The 20,186-nt window shown below is 43.5% G+C and overlaps 1 protein-coding gene across 47 annotated transcripts in view; it reads left to right on the top strand.

The window, feature by feature from the left end:
* Nucleotides 1–20,186, top strand: part of LOC106608606 (receptor-type tyrosine-protein phosphatase delta) — a 656,301-nt gene that overhangs the window by 436,552 nt on the left and 199,563 nt on the right. For all 47 annotated transcript variants that reach the window (XM_045721640.1, XM_045721639.1, XM_045721669.1 and 44 more), the window contains one exon: nt 9,729–9,866. In XM_045721640.1, coding sequence (XP_045577596.1) covers nt 9,779–9,866 — 88 coding nt within the window. In that variant the 5' untranslated portion in view covers nt 9,729–9,778. The remainder of the gene's footprint in view (nt 1–9,728; nt 9,867–20,186) is intronic.

Genomic DNA, 20,186 nt, shown 5'->3' with positions numbered 1-20,186 from the left:
AGCTAGTGTGTGCTAGGTAGTTAGCTAGTGTGTACTAGAGCTAGTGTGTACTAGAGCTAGTGTTGTACGAGATAGCTAGCTAGTGTGTAGGTACTAGCTAGTTAGAGTGTACTAGCTAGCTAGCCTAGCTGGTCTGTATTTAAAAAACAATTTATTTTACTAGGCAAGTCAGTTGATGAGTACTAGCTAGCGTGTACTAGCTAGCTGCACAAGCAACAGTGGTTAACATAACGCCCTGGACCAGAGCTAGTGCCCCGACTGGTATGTGCGTAGCACATTGACTCCCTGGAACAATGCTACTGACTCACGTGATACACGAGACCAAGGAACGTCTACACCACTCTGGGAAGCGACAACTCCAGACTGCTATAGTGTGCCCAGTTCTATCATCCCCTCTCCACCCTTATTCTGTTCTCCTCCTCCTCCCCTCTCTCTCTCTCTCTCTCTCTCTCTTTCTTTATTTTCCCACCTCACTCTCTCTGCCTGATCCTTCCTCTCCTCCTCAGCCACCTCTTTATATTTCTCCCCCTCCCTCCATATCCCCTGTTTTCTGGTTCATAATATGTAACATGATTTGGCCCTCCCCTGTTCATGCTGCATAAATATAATCCTGGCGATTCCAGGTTGGCGGCTGTTGTCTACCATTCTCTCTCTCTCTCTCTCTCTCTCTCTCTCTCTCTCTCTCTCTCTCTCTCTCTCTCTCTCTCTCTCTCTCTCTCTCTCTCTCTCTCTCTCTCTCTCTCTCTCTCTCTCTCTTTCACACAGACACACAAACACACACAATGGGTTCTTGAGATGCTGCACATTTGTACGGTAATGAGTTTCTTTCCCTGTGAAACACGGCGCTCATACAGAAGAGTCCTTCAATCGACGGCGGCAACGCGAGCACAAAACACAATGCACTTCCAAATCGGCCTTACCGCAACAGCAAACAAACACACGGCCCCTTGAGTGCATGGGGGAACCCTAAGAAGAGGAAAATAAAGATTTCAATAGATTGCAGAAGGGAAGTCGCAAGCTATTGACAATCGGCTCGCAAGAGCTTATGTATGCCATGCTTTTATCATTGTCCCATTGAAAAGGCATTAAAGTTTTCTATGGGATTGATTTAACCATGTGTTGGCCAATGTCATCAAGGTCAATTGAAAAACAGACAGTTGTGTGTACGTGTGTGCACGTGTGCGTGTGTGTGCGTGTGTGTGCGTGTGCGTGTGTGTGTGTGTGTGTGTGTGTGTGTGTGTGTGTGTTTGACTCTGTATGCCAGTGTGTAGCGGAGCAGCCCAACAGGGCACTGGGATAATCACTCACCAGTCTGTTGGTCAGGGTCGTGTACTGGGGGACCATCCATCTGAACAGCTGCTCTAAGACTGAGATAGAGGAGTAGAGGAGGGCGGGGGAGAGAGGGAGAGGGAAGGGTAAAAAGAGGTAGAGGAGATATAATGTGGGTAAGAGAGAGAAAGAAAGTGAGAGAAATAAGAGAAGAAAAGAGGGACAGGTTAAAATATAGAGGAAGTGTGAGAGAGAGCCAGTGCTAGCTAGTTTGGTGAGATTGCTATTTGGACAAGGACATAGTAGGTCTAGTACTGATGAGAAGTATTTGGACAAGGACATGGTAGATCTAGTATTGATGAGAACTATTTGGACAAGGACATGGTAGGTCTAGTATTGATGAGATAACTATTTAGACAAGGATATGGTAGGTCTAGTATTGATAAGATACCTATTTGGACCAGGACATGGTAGGTCTAGTATTGATAAGATACCTATTTGGACCAGGACATGGTAGGTCTAGTACTGATGAGATAACTATCTGGACAAGTATTTGGTAGGTCTAGTACTGATGAGATAACTATTTGGACAAGGATATGGTAGGTCTAGTATTGATAAGATACCTATTTGGACAAGGTAGGTGTAGTTTTTTTTTTTACCATGTAAGTTGACTGAGAACATTCTCATTTACAGCAACGACTTGGGGAATAGTAGGGGGGATGGATGAATCAATTGGAAGCTGGGGATGATTAGGTGGCCATGAAGGCCAGATTGGGAATTTAGCCAGGACACCAGGGTTAATGTGGGATCTTTATTGACCACAGAGAGTCAACATCCCATCCAAAAGACAGCACCCTACAGAGGGTATCGTCCCCAATCACTGCCCTGGGGCATTGGGATATTTTCTTAGACCAGAGGAAAGGGTGTCTCCTACTGGCCCTCCAACACCACTTCCAGCAGAATCTGGTTTCCCATCCAGAGACTGACCAGAACCAACCCTGCTTAGCTTCAGAAGCAAGCCAGCAGTGGGATGCAGGGTTGTATGCTGCTGGCAAATTGATGAAATAACTATTTGGACAAGGACATGCTAGGTCTAGTATTGATGAGATAACTATTTGGACCAGGACATGGTTGGTCTAGTATTAATGAGATAACTATTTGTACCAAGACATGGTAGGTCTAGTACTGATGAGATAACTATTTGGACAAGGACATGCTGTGTCTAGTATTGATGAGATATCTATTTGGACCAGGACATGGTTGGTCTAGTATTAATGAGATAACTATTTGTACCAAGACATGGTAGGTCTAGTACTGATGAGAGAACTATTTGGACAAGGACATGGTTGGTCTAGTATTAATGAGATAACTATTTGGATAAGGACTTGGTAGGTCTAGTACTGATGAGATAACTATTTGGATAAGGACTTGGTAGGTGGGCTGAATTCACATAGGATCACTATAGTAAACTGAAAATATATGTACTTGGCCTCTGTTCCATTGTTAGTTTCTCTTGCAGCTATGAAACACCAGCTTGTTAAAACTGTTGAATTCAGTTAAACTCGCCCTGCTAAGATCTAGTCACAGATAGCAACTTTGAAAGATATATGCACCTAATTATCATTGACCTTTGGTGATTAGGTAAACAAACAAATCTCCCTTGAGGCTTCTCAAAGTTCAAACTCCTGAACAGAAGCGAGACTGCAGAGGTGAAATGGCTTTGGCATTTCCTGTACCCACACCTGGGGACAAGATACTGTCACTTCCTTGTTCCAGCCACAACAGGTGCTTTTAAACCCAATTACTGGCGCAAGAAATGTCAGAACCCGTCACTCATAACAACAAAGAGTGGGATGCTAGAGAGAATGTTAGCTTGCTAGCTTGTAAGCCTTGACATAAACAAACACCGGCAACGTTCTAATAAACAGGGAGACAACAGAGGAACTCGGGTGGGACGAGCATCTCTGAAAACATGACATATGACCGTCAGAGGCTTGTTTGACTGAGGTCGGAAGGAGGGTGGGGAAAAGTAAATAAGTTTCACAAATAAACTCCTTTAAGCTGCGGTTGTCAGAAGCTTTCATGTGGAGGCTGCACTTGAGGGCATAGCTTAGCTTAGCTTGAGGAATGTTATTACACATGCCTACTGATCTGGTGGCGATGCGTGAGAAACGGTCCTGACGCTAGTCTTAAATCAAACCGCCCCTTTGTGAGAGAGAGAGATGTATGGAGGGAAGGAAAGAGAGAAAAGGACAGTGACAGGAGGTATGTGCGAGTGAGAGAGAAAAGAGAAAAGAGAGAGAGAAGGGCAGAAGAATGATTGTGAAAGAGAGGGGAAGAGAAAATTGAAGCAGGTCATGGAAGAAGATGGAAGGAAGGAGACTTTTTTGAGAGAGAGAAAGAGAGACCGAGAGAGAGAGATGAGCGGAAAGAGGTAAGGTAAAAGACTACTGCATGTGTCATGCGTAATAGGTGCAGCCAGCATCCCGAGCTCATGGGCTGCCACTCTGACTTAGCCCGCACCCTTTTTGACAGGGGGCGGACGGTTGCTAGGGGGACTTATGCCTCTGTTGAGCTTTCCAATGGGATACATTCTGTAACTCCAATCATGTGACACATAGCAATAACCCTGAGGGAATCTTGAGTGGGTGTAAATGCCGCTTCATGCAAACTTTTTTGAACTCTATTAAAGTCATATTTCTCCACTGTGGAAACATGGTTGAAACGGGTAGACGCGGAGGGTGAGGGATGGGTACATGATGCCCTATGTCATCTGTAGAGATGCCATTTGACCTTGCGGTTGAAATCGGTGGGCGAACGCTCTTTCACGGTACAGCGGTTCTGCCTTAATTAAGCTGGAAAGAGTCCTTGAGCACTTGACTCTTACCTCTTGTGTGGCATCTGGAAGATACTGTTCAAAACAACTGAGCTATAGCCTTACGTTGTTGGAGTATAAACTTTAAGGAACCTGCCATGTTTTAGTTATGATTTTGGACTATGTAATGACTGTATTGTTTACCCCTGACCAAACAAGGAAAGAGAACAGTTCATCAAAGGCAAAAACTGTATTTGTTTTGCACCAATTCCTTGTAGCAGTTCTGTCTTTGCGTGTGTGGACACAATTAAGGAAGGGGTTGACTTAATAGTCGTGCCTGGTATTTTTGTGGGCATTTTTTGGGGAGAACAACAACAGTTTCCATGCAATCCATTTTATAAGATGGGCAAGGCATTGCATGTTATTCACAAACATAAAGAACCCTCTTGAAACCCAATGTACTTATTTGGAGCAAAACTGAGGCAAGGCGCACGAAGATGAGTCGGTTATGAGGGTTGGTTATGGGGTATTGTTTTTTAGTTTTTTTACCCCAGACCAAACTTGTTATTAACAGTTGCATCCATAAGATTCTGATGTTAGCATTTGGTTCCCATCAATTTGTGTTATATTGTGGATATACTAGCATGCTATGATAGCACGCTAACAAAGAATGTCCCATCACAGATGGCATTAGCTACTATAACAGCATGCCTTCAGGGTCATGGCCACCCCAGCATGATGGTCACTTACGTTGAAATAGATGACAAGGGATTCCGTGTTAGCTTCTGTTTGAACAACAATGAGCAAACGTTTACTCGATCAAACACTGTTTGGTAGTTCACACAGCAGTATCAAAAAGCTTGGAATCTAAATTGTTAGTCATTGTGTGAAACACAGAACTCCCACATGCAATAGTAGAAGACACAAAACAGGCTATCCTTTCTATAGAGAATCCCCCTCTTCATTGTTTCCCTCTTCTATCAACCTCTCAGGGAGTGATAACAATCAGGGGAGAACAAACGATAACTCACCAACCCTCTCTCTCTCTCTCTTTATTTCTCTCCTCCGACACTGCCTGGCAATATCTTCCCCTTTTTCTAATTAACATTGTGCATGTTGTCGGCCTTTTGTTTAATAATGCATGATCCTATCACAACCCGGCTCTTTGAATGGAACACCGCTGAATAGTAACACAATAATACCGCTGAGAGGCTTGGAAAGAAAGGACTATTTTTTTCTCTCTTTTTTTCCCCCGGCAATAAATGTTCAAGGGAAGCATTCAGCATCGCTGTATGTGTGAAATTGAACTGACACATGAAACACAGCGGCCATATTAGGGAACAAAAGCTTTTGTGTCGAAGGTCAGAGGTAATATCTGAGGTAGCAGTGTGCGTTGGGTAACGCCAGCGATGCTGCTGTTGTTGTTGGTTAGAGCTCAGCCCTGTAGGAAACACACCCACACATGAACGCACCCACATGCACACATGCATGCAGGTACTATCATACACACTGCCAACAGGCTGCACCATTCTAGCTACAGCCATGCTGTTCAGAGGGTGACTAAGTGCACCTTGCCTACTCCCTTTGACTGTATTCTGTGACAAGACCTTAATGCTGGAACAAAAGTCCACATACGACATCAGAGTAGCCATTGTCCAATTTTGTCAACTACTTTGTTCACATTAGGGGTGCCTGTGTTCACATGGATGGCACAGCCTTCCTCTCCCATGGTTGGTGCTTACAAAACATGCAGATGGCTTTGTTTCTCTGTATCAGCATGTGAAGGGCGGTGGAAGGAGCAAGGGAGGGCTGCTGAGTACTGTGTATAGTGAGGACTCCTAATGTCATGTCATTGTGGAAGTTCACACGACATTAATTAACTCAAAGGCTATCAGCCCCGACTTTGGAAGGATGGCTACTGCATGCAAGGCAAAAGTCAGAGAAGACGTCAGTGACCTTGAATAGAAGAGCTTTGTGTAATGCCGTTGCTTACTATGGATTACACTTTCAGTGATAACCCTGTCCTTACACAGTGTAATGGAATGAAATACACTATAAATACTCTAGTCATGCGGAAAATCTGTTTGTGTGTGCTCGTATGTGTGTGTGTGTGTATGTGAGCCATTGTATGTGTGTGTGTGTGTGTGCGTGTGTGTGTGTTTTTTTTGTGTGAGGGTGTGAGGGTGTGTTGGTTGAGATTGCCTCAAATTGATTCAGTTTGCCACGCGTACCGCGGCCGCCACCGGCCTCACAGCGCTCTGAGACAGGTAGTCCTGTCTATCTCCCCATGATACAAATCGAATGTGACAGGTGCACTATCGCCCTGTCTTTTCTGCCATTTACAGTCAAAGGAATAAAAGTTCTCCCGCAGGGGGAGAGAAAGGACGGGGAGATGGGTAGCAGGGAAATTAGGTACTTTGTCATCGTCTACTCCACTGATTGAGCTTTGGGTTTTCTAGATGTTTTATTTGTTTATAAATCATCAGATAAATAGCCGGGTGAACAAGCCCCATACGTAAAGGGATTATGTGATTCCTGTAATGCGTTTGTGTGGGTAAACAGTGCCATGTCTAGGCCTGTGGTGTGGCTAATGCGCAAATGGTTGATGCTATCCGTCAATTAGCCTTCGGTGTTAACCTCTATGGGCTAGGTGGGACGCTAGCGTGCCACCCGTGGTGCACTCCATCAACAGCAGGTGCATTTCAAGAGCGGCAAATTTGAATCCAAATAAATGTCAAAATTCAAATTTTTCAAACATACAACTATTTTACACCCTTTGAAAGATAAACATCTCCTTAATCTAACCACGTTTTACGATTTCAAAAAGGTTTTACGGCGAAAGCATAAATTTAGAGTATGTTAGGACAGTACATTTACAAGAGTTGTGTGTAATGTTTTGTCAAGTCAAAGACAGGGTCACCAAAACCATAAAACCAGCTAAAATGATGCACTAACCTTTTACAATCTCCATCAGATGACACTCCTAGGACATTATGTTAGACAATGCATGCATTTTTAGTTCTATCAAGTTCATATTTATATCCAAAAACAGCGTTTTACTATGGCATTGATGTTGAGGAAATCGTTTCCCTCCAATAACCGGCAGTCAAGTCAGCGTCACAAATTAAATAATTAAAATTAGAAAACATTGGTAAAATATTATATTGTCATTTAAAGAATTATAGATTTACATCTCTTGAACGCAATCAACTTGCCAGATTTAAAAATAACCTTACTGGGAAATCACACTTTGCAATAATCTGAGCACTGCGCCCAGAAAAATACGCGTTGCGATACAGACTAGTCGTCATGTTGGGGAGATCTAAAATCGAAAATACTATGTAAATAATCCATTACCTTTGATTCTCTTCATCAGATGTCACTTCCAGGTATCACAGGTCCATAACGAATGTAGTTTTGTTCAAAAAAGCTCATCATTTATGTCCAAAAATCTCCGTCTTGTTAGCACATGATCTAAGCCAGCCGGACTTCTCGTCATGAACGAGGGGAAAAAAATATATTTACGTTCGTTCAAACATGTCAAACGTTGTATAGCATAAATCATTAGGGCCTTTTTTAACCAGAACATGAATAATATTCAAGGTGGACGAATGCATACTCTTTTATAACGTATTGGAACGAGGGTACCCAACATGAACTCGCGCGCCAGGTGTCTAATGGGACATCATCGTTCCATGGCTCTTGTTCGGTCAGATCTCCCTCCAGAAGACTCAAAACACTTTGTAAAGGCTGGTGACATCTAGTGGAAGCAATAGGAAGTGCCAAAATATTCCTCAGCCCCTGTGTTTTTCAATGGGATAGGTTTAAAGGTAATACAACACATCAGGTATCCACTTCCTGTCAGAAAATGTCTCAGGGTTTTGCCTGCCAAATGAGTTCTGTTATACTCACAGACACCATTCAAACAGTTTTAGAAACTTTAGAGTGTTTTCTATCCATATATAATAAGTATATGCATATTCTAGTTACTGGGTAGGATTAGTAACCAGATTAAATCGGGTACATTTTTTTTATCCAGACGTGCAAATGCTGCCCCCTAGCCCTAACAGGTTAACCCGCTAAATGTCAAACTGTAAAAGAGGTCGGAGGTCAAATGATGTGTCCATCTGACGACTCCCAGTTTTAGTTTACCTCCGACAAGTTCACCTAGTCAGTTTGGGTACATTCCAAATACACATTTTTAGATCAGATCTACATTGATTATTAGATCTTTACAATGCCTGGGAAAAGTGTTTTACATCTCAGAAACCACAACATATCGGTCACCAGGGATCAAGACCTGGCTTTAGCAAATGGATGATGTGGAATCGAGTGGGTTACTTGCTAATGCTATCATGCTTTGTCACATCGATTTTCCCCATCCACATAGTGGCACTTGATAAAGGAAGGGGTAACATGAGCGTAAACACGAGCCGAGCCTAGCCTACACTTTTAGAAAAAAGCATCCCAAAAGGGTTATTCGGCTGTCCCGCTAGGATAACACTTTTTTGTTCCAGGTAGAACTCTTTTGGTAGAACTGCAGGTAGAACTCCCAATAAGAGAACCCTTTGAAGAACCCATTTTGGTTCCAGATAAAAACCCTTTTGGTGCCAGGTGGAACTCTTTCGTGTTCCATGTAAAACCCTTACCACAAAAGGTTCTATATGGAACCCAAAAGAGTTCCACCTGGCACCAAACGTTTTTTTTACCTGGAACCAAAATGGGTTCTCTTATGACGACAGCTCTAGAATCCTTTTAGATTCCTGATAGCACCTTTTTTTCAAAGAGTGTACTCTGTCATAGATTTTATGTGTACTCCAAGCAGCGCTTGATAAAGGAGGTGTTGCTAGCATGTACTAATGCTACTGTAGCTTACTCCATCAAAATGTATAGATGTGTCTTTTTTGTTGTTGGTCCTAATCTATTTGGAGACACTTGAAGCTATTAAAGCTTTGGCTAAGTGGTGTAAGATGGGGCATAAATATGAGCTGAATGGTTTTAAGGGTACTAAGAGCAATGGTGGCATTTTATCACTCCATAGTCAGTGGATAGCACTTGTCTCACCATAAACTCAATAAAGAACGAGAGCAGAGGTTAGGTGCTGTGTCTCGCGTGGCTCAGTTGGTTGAGCATGACGCTTGCAATGCCAGGGTTGTGGGTTTGATTCCCCTGGGGGACCAGTACGGAGAAAGAGTGTGATGAATTCGTTCCCTACACTACTGTAAGTTGCTCTGGATAAGAGCGTCTGCTAAATTACCAAAATGTCAAATGTCTGTGACTTGAATGGCTAGCTGTATGGTTCTCTGGGGACCGTTTGAGTTAGTCACCCATAGTAGGCTAAACAGGTTAGCATTCCGCTGCTAGCATGTTGAATGTATGTGAATAGTTCAGAAATATTCTTATTACACACAATATATTTGATTAGAGCACGTGTGCCCTTTCATCCGTGTATGTGCGAGCACTAATGTATGTTCTGAAGTGCCAGAATATAGCCTGCGAGCACATCACCCTCTCTCCTCTTTAGCTGTCAGAGCCTACTGAGTCTGTGTGGGTATGTCAGAAATCTGCACTAGATAGATAAAGTACATGAAGCCAAACCGCTTTATTTCATATCTCTCTCTCTCTTTCTCCCCTCCCCCCACAGGCTGTGAATATCCTGCATCTGAGAAATCAGACCACTGAGGCTGCCAAAGCATGCTGGTGCCAAGCTGTCCCATGATGCACATAGCCAGACCCGTGCTGCTCGTCCTGGGTCTTCTCCTCCTCCTCGCCAACGCTGAAAGTAAGTGTCACTTCTTCTCTCTCCTCCACTCTTTGTCCTCTGTTTGCGCCCTTGTAGGGAAGAAAGATGTCTCTTATAAGTGGTCTTATGATATCTAAGTGTCAAGTGTTATTACACACACCAACTCACACACACTTCCATGCATTCTCCCTCTATCTCCCTCTCTCTACCCAACACCCTGATGAGTACAAGGCCATGTCCATGCCCCTACATTCTAATCCAATATGGAGATAATTATCCATATCTGGGACCCAAAGAACAACCGTAGATATACTGTGCCTTCAGAAAGTATTCACACCCCTTGACTTTTTCCACATTTTCTTGTGTTACAGCCTGAATTTAAAATGGAATACATTTAGATTTTTGGTAATTGGCCTACACACGATATCTCAAAATGTAAAAATGGAATTATGTTTTAAAAAATTTGTACAAATTAATAAAAACTGAAAAGCTGAAATGTCTTCAGTCAATAACTATTCAACCCCTGGGTTATGGCAAGCCTAAATAAGTTCAGGAGTAAAAGTCACATAATAAGTTGCATGGACTCACTCTGTGGAATTATAGTGTTTAACATGATTTTTGAATGACTACCTCATCTCTGTACCCCACACATACAGTTATCTCTGCAATCCCTCAGCTGAACAGTGAATTTCAAACACAGATTCAACCACAAAGACCAGGGAGGTTTTCCAATGCCTTGCAAAGAGGGGCACCTATTGGTAGATGGGTATAAAAAAAACACCCAGTCATAACAAAGATACAGGCATCTTTCCTAACTCAGTTGCTGGAGCGGAAGGAAACTGCTCAGGGATTTCCTTCCTCTCTGGCAAGTCCCTTGTTTCATCCTGTTTGCAACAAGGCACTAAAGAAATACTGCAAAAAAAATATGGCAAAGCAATTGACTTTTTGTCCTGAATACAGTGTTATGTTTGGGGCAAATCCAATACAAGACATTACTGAGTACCACACTCCATATTGGCTGCATCATGTTATGGGTATACTTTTGATCGTTAAGGACTGGGGAGTTTTTCAGGATCAAACAAATGAATGGAATGGAGCTAATCACAGGAAAAATCCTAGAGAAAAACTTGGTTCAGTCTGCTTTCCACCAGACACTGGGAGATTAATTCACCTTTCTGCAGGACCGTAACCTAAAATTCAAGGCCAAATCTACACTGGAGTTTCTCACCATGTTGACAGTGAATGTTCCCGAGAGGCCAAGTTTCAGTTTTGACCTAAATCTACTTGAAAATCTATGGCAAGACCTGAAAATGGTTGTCTAACAATAATCAACAACCAACTTGACAGAGCTTGAAGAATATTGAAAATAATAATGGCAAACGTTGCACAATCCAGGTGTGGAAAGTTCTTAGAGACTTACCCAGAAAGACTCACAGCTGTAATCGCCTCCAAAGGCGCTACAAAAATAGCTAAAAACATGTTTTTCACTTTGTCATTATGGGGTATTGTGTGTAGATGGGTGAGATTATTATTATTTATTTAATCCATTTTGAATTCAGGCTGTAACACAACAAAATGTGGAAATAGTCAAGGGGTATGAATACTTTCTGAAGGCACTGTTAACATGACATTTCCACCATGAAAATACGTTGAATTGGAATTACATGATGTTGGGAGTTGAAATCTGAGCATTGAGGTGTGACAGCAGTGTGACAGTAGTTTCAGACTCCATTGAGGTGTGACAGCAGTGTGACAGTAGTTTCAGACTCCATTCAGGTGTGACAGCAGTGTGACAGTAGTTTCAGACTCCATTCAGATGTGACAGCAGTGTGACAGTAGTTTCAGACTTCATTCAGGTGTGACAGCAGTGTGACAGTAGTTTCAGACTCCATTGAGGTGTGACAGCAGTGTGACAGTAGTTTCAGACTCCATTCAGGTGTGACAGCAGTGTGACAGTAGTTTCAGACTCCATTCAGGTGTGACAGCAGTGTGACAGTAGTTTCAGACTCCATTGAGTTTCTCCCACTCCATTTTCCCTGGTTAACACTACTTCCCATGAATCACTACGTTCCAGGAAGCAGGTGCATGTGAATCAAAGTTTTATTACATCTGTCACACGGAGCGTTCACCCAAGGTCATAGACGAGGGAATAGCAAAAGTTAAATTGATGGGCGAGACTTGAAACTTTGTGGTTGAGAAACGTTCCCTGCAATCTGTTTCATGCTCTATACTCCCTCCCATTGCATGTCACTGTGGGAGAAAGATGAATGGGAAAGTTGTTTTTCACTTCAGGTGAGAATCTTGTGTCTCAAGGATTCTGGTTTTTATTGACTTTGCCATCATAATCATAGCAGCTTTTGATGTGCTTTCTATTGAGCACAACTATCAATCTTTTGGAAATAGAATAGACCATGCAACAAGGCATGAACTCAAAATGGTGGATGTTGTCATGTACACATAGTTGAGGTGACAAATGTGTCATACAAAATCAAATAAAGGAAAGCCAACTAACAGACATCCAATCTTGCGTCGCCAGTGGACATTCCAGGGGTGAATTTGAGCACAGATGTTACCAATGAGACAACCACAAGTGCACTTGGCCATCCAACCCCCTAAACCCTACCTCCCACCTTCCCTTCTCTCCCTGTTACGGTCTGCGTGCTAACAGCTGCTCTTATAGCCCTTTGGACAGCTGTGCTGGTTCATCACTTCCAAGCCAAAACAAATTCACCGTGAGGGAAGGCGACAGCTGTCTAGCAATGACTGAGTAACGCAGGAGACAGGGGGTTGGGGATCGGGGGTTGTATGACAGGCCATTGTTGCCAGCTGAGGTGTGAGTGCACAGAGAGCCAAGTAGATCCAAACCATCTTGAAGTAGTACATATTTTCTAAGGGATCCAGCTATATTCTTCTCTCAGCTTTATCCAGCTTTAATACTCAGCTTAAGTATGTATTTTACTCTTTGTTGTGTTGGACCCTTTCTTGCGGATATTCCTTCTCCCTCTATCCTTTCCTCCCACGTCCCTTCTTTCTGTCCCTTTTTGTGCCTGTGCGTTAGCCCCAGACAAGCGACCGCATCCTTGTATTTTCCCTCTCTAGTGTGCCACTGCATCTGCATAAACACTTCAGCTGCTCAGCTCAGCTCCAGGGTTCTCCCCAATACCGCTCGAGCCGTGAGAGGAAAGACCAAAATAAGGACGGAATAACCCTCCCCCCGCCTCACTTTAACCCTCTAAAACCCCCTAGAGAAAAAAGGGAAGCTGCCTGCCTCCGTCAGTGCAGTGCGTTAGCCCAACTGGGGTGTGTTAGCCCCGCGTGCTAAGGGATACGGCGGAGGATATGAGACACGCGAGAGGGCGAAAATGGCTGACTCTGCCTGCTCAACAGATGGCACCATCCTTGGAGCCAGTCCTGTGTGTCCATGCCCGGCTGACTGCACTAACCTCTCCCGCAAAGGCGGGGAAAAAAGAGTAACAAATGTCCCCGGACAGGACACACACACACGTAGGAAGGGTTTTGGCGCTAACGAATGCTATATGGCAATGCATTGTTCGGTTAGTATGTGGATACTAGGCATGGATAGAAAGGGCCCTTTGTTGGCTTAGGACCGTGACTATGTTTGTGGTTTTTCTGTTGTTTTACCTCCAGAACCTCTCACTCTCTCGCTGTCTCTCTCTTCCTCTCCCTCTCCTTTTCTCCAAACCCTGCATGGTTAATTTGTGTGGAAAATTGGGTTCAGGACTATTGAAGGAGGGCATACTAGGGCTCACCAGGGACAATAATAATTGTCCCTGGTGAGCCTGGAAGAGAGAGAGAGCGAGAAGCAGTGGTGGCGGCAAGCAATTATTCTGTGCCTGGTTGAACAATGTCTAGGACGATGAAGATTAGATATGGTTTGTGTCCGAAATGGCACCTTATTTTGGCCATGGCCCATAAGGCAAGAAGTACATAATCTAGTGAACGGTGTCCTATTTGGGACAGAGCTACTGGTTTGAGGAGACTAAACAGCTCTGCGATTCATTAGCGACATTAAATGCAAGAGCTACCAAACAGCACCAACAGCACCGAACAAAACACAATTAGTCCTCGAGGTTGATAGAGGTCTCTAATGGTTTTGCCTTCGTGCTTGTTTGTTTGCCCTCTGCCATTTTTCCCATTGTGCTCTTAAACTCACTGGTGTTGACCATCCATTGATCATTATTGATCATTGATACATGTCGCTTTAAATACCTCTTAAACCCATCCCTCTAAGGGGCCCTGGTCAAAAGTTGTGGACTACACTATATAAGAAATAGGGAGCCAATTGGGAGGTAACTTATGTCACCCTGGGGCCTAATGCTGGTTGAATTGATTATCTCTACTGATGGTGTGTCGTATCCCAGCGGAGTGAATGCTCCTCTTTTAACGCCTCAAATAACTATCGACAGGCTCCCCCGGATCTCTGTAAACACTGTTTACGTGCCCAAACTTCTCTATCTCTCTCGCTCTCCTTCACACACACAGGCTTGCGACCCAAATAGCACCATATTCCCTTTATAGAGCACCTATGCTCCTGTGGGTCCTGGTCCAAAGAAGTGTACTATAAAGGGAATAGGGGACCATTTGAGACGCAGGCACTCTATTAGAGAGAGAGAGAGCGAGAGAGAGAGAGAGAGAGAATTTCAGGAGGCAGACTAGCGTGTCTTCATGCAGCGGTTCTGAGGGCTCAACTCGAATCAGGGGGCAGGCTAGCGCGTTTCTATGCAGAGGTCAAATTGTGCACGGCTCTGCAGTGAACATAATGTGCAATATAATTACTCAGTACACTGTGAGGAACAGGCTTTCCCATAGTGTCATTATTTGATATGAAAGAGGCAGTCGTCACGGGCGTTATCAAAGGGCTCAAGCTCGACCACGTCTTTGTGTCATTCAGATGGCTGTCAGTGTCAGTGTGTGAATAGATTCTAGAATATTGGATGGAATAATATGATACATATTTTCCTGGAATGTTTATGTCAATTGTCATTACCTCAATGCACTCTGGGATATGTATTCATCCATAGAGCCACACATTTATAGGACTACTGGCAGGCACGTACATACACATAGGAATGCACACACACACACAGGAACACACACACACAGAGGCTCATGTGAGCACACTGAGTAGCACCTCCCAGCCAGATTAAGGGCTAATGATAATGCATTCCCCTGATGCCAGGTAGTTAGTTGTACATCGTGTGTTTTATGCATACCTCCCGTAATATGAATTATTGTGAAATAGGGTTATATTTGCATATGGGCTTTCAGGTTGTGCTGAAATTAGCATTTTTACAACAGTTCAAATGAAATCCCACTGCTTAATTTGTCAGCATGGTAATTTGATATAAATTGAATCCATTCCACTCCCTACTAAACTCATAGTCATACCCTCATGTTGTCATTGTACTTCTGCATGCAACACACACACGCAACACACACACGCAACACACACACACACAATCACACAATCACACACACCCACGTATTACACGATAACATATTTCCCCAGAATTACATTAAATAAGGGAGAATGAAACTACTGACATTGTAATTATTACAAAAAACAGTCACAACTTCACAACTTTTCAGGAGCCCGTAAAATGGCTGCTATTCCCTCCAGCGCCATTTGATAAAATAGTAGGGTGGTACGTCCGGTACATCACTGGGGCGTGTCAGAGGAAGGCCCTAAAAATGGACTCCAGCCAAGTCATTATTTTTGCTACCGCATGGCAAAAGGGACCGGAGCAGAAAGTCTGGGACAAAAAGGCTCCTGAACAGCTTCTACCCCAAGCCATAAGACTGCTGAACAGGTAATCAAATGGCTAACCGGACGATTTGCATTGACACCTTTTTTTTTGCACTGGCTCTATGCACACTCACTGGACTCTACCCTCACACTCACACATACCTCATTGATACTCCAACACACACATAAACACACACTCACACACTACATAGGCTCAAAAATGCAAGACACACACACACATGCATATTGACACCACTCACACATAGACACACTTTCACACTTCATACGCTGCTGCTACTCTGTTTATTATCTATCCTGATTGCCTAGTCACTTTTACCCCTACCTACTGTACATGTACATATTACCTCAATTACCTCAGCTACCTTGTACCCCCGCACATTCACTTGGTACCAGTACTCCTTTTATATAGCCTCGTTATTGTTATTTAATTGTGTTTCTATTACATTTTTTGCTAATCTTTTCTTACTTTTTAACTATGCATTGTTGCGAAAGGGCTCATAAGTAGGAATTTCACTGTAAAGTCTAGTCAGTGCATTCAGTATTCAGTGCATATGACAAATACAATTATATTTGATTTGATTTAAACCCTCCTCATCAACGGTGTCTAATTACAAACCTGTGGTTTAGTTGCATGCAATCTGATCACAAGACCATGGAAACGTAATTAAGCACAATGTTATCGTGGCCATCCGAGATGATTTGTGCTACCAGGGCTTTGCTATGCTAAATTAATAATCAGTAGTAATCGTTTTCTCCGGTAGAAGTACGGTACTCTACAAACTGTCTGTACTTCTCGTTCTTATCGTTACTTTGTAATTACCATGTAATTACTCCGTAAGACACTGTGGGCACTCACCGTTTATGCTCGGAATGCTTGTTTGTCTAGTAGGGCTGTGAAGATACCAGTATCGAAATATATTTTTCATGGCAGAAAATGTAACACAAAGCACACTAAACCCTTTGGTCCTTTAAAAACCTGCTGGATGTAAAATATTGTGTGCTATAGCTTGGAAAATAAGTAAATGTGACTCTGGATGACAACATAATGATGTTTGTTTCCAACATTAGTCTGTTTTCCTAAAGAAGTTAACCTACTTCATGTTTTGTTTCCTTGCCACGGTACCAACGACTATCTCAGTACTGTATTCGTCCTGGCCCTATTATCTAGTAGAAAGCCCCTGGTAGTCCGTTATTTGACACTATTAGCCTAGCTATGGATTGCTGTAATTTGGCCATCCACAGTACCAAACAAAGTTCGGACCAATTTCCAAAGCTCTTCGGCATATTTGTCCACCGAAAAAAGACTTACAAATATATATTTTCCCCATTTACAATACCCACCTAATTCAAACCAAAATGGAACGGAATTCCCACAGATTTTACCTCAGGTTTGGCATATTTGTCCACCAATGAAGGAATATAAAGCCTGATTTAAGCTGGATGCTCCCATTAAGAGAACACAAATGGCCAGGTTTCAGACGGTCTAGCATGCCTTTGATGCCGGGATCAGCCGGTGAGCCGAACACAATGCCAGCTGTTTTGCGTATCCCCGGCTTACGCTTGGCACAACGTTTAGCATGCTGGCATATGCTAAAGCGGATCACTCCTTTATATACCAATGCACCCTGTAACAATGCGTGACATCACTAGAGTGACTGTGCAATTAATAGATTGGGCCTTTGGGATGCTTGGATTTGGTGCTGTCTTGAATGGATGTGCTTTACCGTCACATAATTATTCCTCTTACAGAGTAAAAGGTAGTGTTTTGGTGGGTACGTCAAAATGGATGATCAATGTTAGTACATTAGTACGGATGTTACGAATGAAAAAAGGTTAAACAATCCACGTTTGTCTTTTTGATGCCTGTGAGTGTGAAAATCACCTCGTTATCTGGGACAGGTCTAAATTAACTCCCAAGTTGTCGACTCTTAAGAACCTGAGGATGGGAGAGCTATATCAGAACCTCTTAGCCTAGCTTATACCAGAAGGATATGTGCAGCCATGAACTATCAAGAAGTAAGACCATGATTTGAGATGGAATGCACAAGATATTTATGGGACAAATCATGCAGGTGTTCAGTCCTGGCCAGGGCCCTTTGCTGACATTCACTTGCTTTTCCCTCCAGGTCAGTGTGAGGTTCACTGAGGCCAGCCCCCTGAGGTACAGTAGGGGTCCAGTGTCAGCTAACTCCCACAGTGGTAATTTGAATGGCTAGTTAGGGGTTTGATGAGGAGGGGTGTTCTGTACTAGACTTTTCCCTTTTGGGATATATATATACATTTTTATTTACCTTTATTTAACTAGGCAAGTCAGTTAAGAACAAATTCTTATTTTCAATGACGGCCTAGGAACAGTGGGTTAACTGCCTTGTTCAGGGGCAGGACGACAGATTTGTACCTTGTCAGCTCGGGGATTCAAACTTGCAACCTTTCGGTTACTCGTCCAACACTCTTACCACTAGGCTACGCTGCCACCCCATGAAGTCCACCCCACTAGATAATATGAAGTCTAACTCTTGTATTATCTAGTGGTTTTATACTGATCTATATGCCCTACTTATATGGCACAAGCAAAATCATCAACATATCCCATATCCCCATTCAAGCCAAGGTATTGGAATGTCGGTTGAAATGTTAGGAATCCCAACCCTCCACTAGGAGCTGCAGGAGTGGAGGAGCTGCAATAAAGCCATAGTCGGTTTGGTTGTAGAGGGATCACATTCAATCCATTAACGGCTTAATAACCTATGCTGGGCTAATTAGTCAGATGCGTGACAACAACCTCACCGCCAATTAACAGACCCCGGATCAGGGTGGTTTAGCAGATATCCTCCTGAGCCGAACGTGTCTCCGAACGCGCTCATGGAGATTGTTTTTAGCAACCTTATTAACTAAATATAATAATAACTGTATCAACCGAGTTCTGCATATCAGATGCAGGCACCTCGGCTAAGGTTATGGGTGCAGCTTTTTATTATTTATGGAGAAAATCTGAGTAAACGTAGGAAAATAAAGAGAGACTGGGAGAGTTGGGAAGAGCAAGACAACACCTGATTGTATCAGGGCCCGATGCCTCCCCTTAAAACGTCAAAGGCCCCTCTGCCTATGGCTGGATATATGGCCGTGTCTGAGGGAGGCCCCTTACCGTGGCTGAAGGTCGTAAAAGCCCTAACATTCTTGAAGCTGTGTGTGGAGGGGAAGGGAATGTGTGTCTGTGCCTGTGTTTGTGCATACATCTGTGAGTGTGTGCTTATGTGTGTTCACAAGAGTATATGTTTGTATGTACTTTAGTGTGTGTGTCCATTTACGATAGATAGTACCTTCACACTTTTCATTCTCTCTCCATACCATTGTGTCGAGGGGGTGGTTGACAACTGGCCTGGGGCCTGTTCTTTCGTTTCAGTCTGGGGGGCCACAGGGGTGTGGGGAGGCACATTTCACTGATCCCAGTACAGCGCATTAACATGTCAGCAGGGAGTACCTAGGGGCTGCAGAGGGGTTAATGGTGTAAAGCTTTCTTCTCAGTGAAGTGGCCACAAGGTCACGTCTATAACCTTTTGCTTATTTCACTCCATCCCCGAAATGGAGCCACCACCACCTCTGGTCTCTCCTTATCTAAATGGGTTAGCATAGGTGATAGTGAGTGTCCTCGCTCACACATTCTCTCTTCCCATGTCAACTGTTTTTCCACCTTTCTCTTTATCTCGCTCTCTAAACTTTATTTTTCTCTGTCCCTCTCTTTATTTTTCTCTTTCTTTCTCTCCCATTACCTCACTCGCACTCACTCACTCACTCACTCACTCACTCACTCACTCACTCACTCACTCACTCACTCACTCACTCACTCACTCACTCACTCACTCACTCACTCACTCACTCACTCACTCACTCACTCACTCACTCACTCACTCACTCACTCACTCACTCACTCACTCACTCACTCACTCTGCCTCAGAAACAGCTTAGTTCTATTTGTCTGCTTTGACGTATGAGTGTGTTGCTGTTTAGGCTTTCATGTAGTACATGTTATGGTCGATGAGGGGGAAAGATTCCAATGAGAGGTGAAAATACTCTCACGCCTAGGCTTTTCCACTTGAAACTGAGCCAAGGCCTTGATTCTAATGGTGCAATGCACTAAGTGCCCATCCGACCGCCGCTGCGGAATATTGACATGCCGACAGGCACGTAACACACACACACACACACACACACAAAGCAAAATGTTTCCGCTAGTGGGTAGCTGACCAGATTCAACTGCTCCCGCTAAAGACAGATAAGCATGCACTCACAAGCACACACGGTTTATCTTGCACATACACAGAGAGGGACAACCCTTACTCACACACATGCCCATTCTCTCACAGAAACACCCACAGAACACACCCACACACACCGTTGGCATCACCCCACTGATGAGATGTTTATATGGCATCCATCAGATCCTCACTAGGACTGCTCCATCCCCTAAACATTCCAGGCCCGCCCTCTCAGGGGTCACATCCATTTCATTCATCATAATTTGCCTGCTAATTAATTGCCCTCTCCTCACCATCAGTCATTTAATATGAATA

Source organism: Salmo salar, chromosome ssa07 (assembly GCF_905237065.1).
Source record: "Salmo salar chromosome ssa07, Ssal_v3.1, whole genome shotgun sequence".
NCBI lineage: Eukaryota > Metazoa > Chordata > Actinopteri > Salmoniformes > Salmonidae > Salmo > Salmo salar.
Note: the sequence above shows the minus strand (reverse complement) of the source record. Positions and strands in the feature narration are given on the sequence as shown.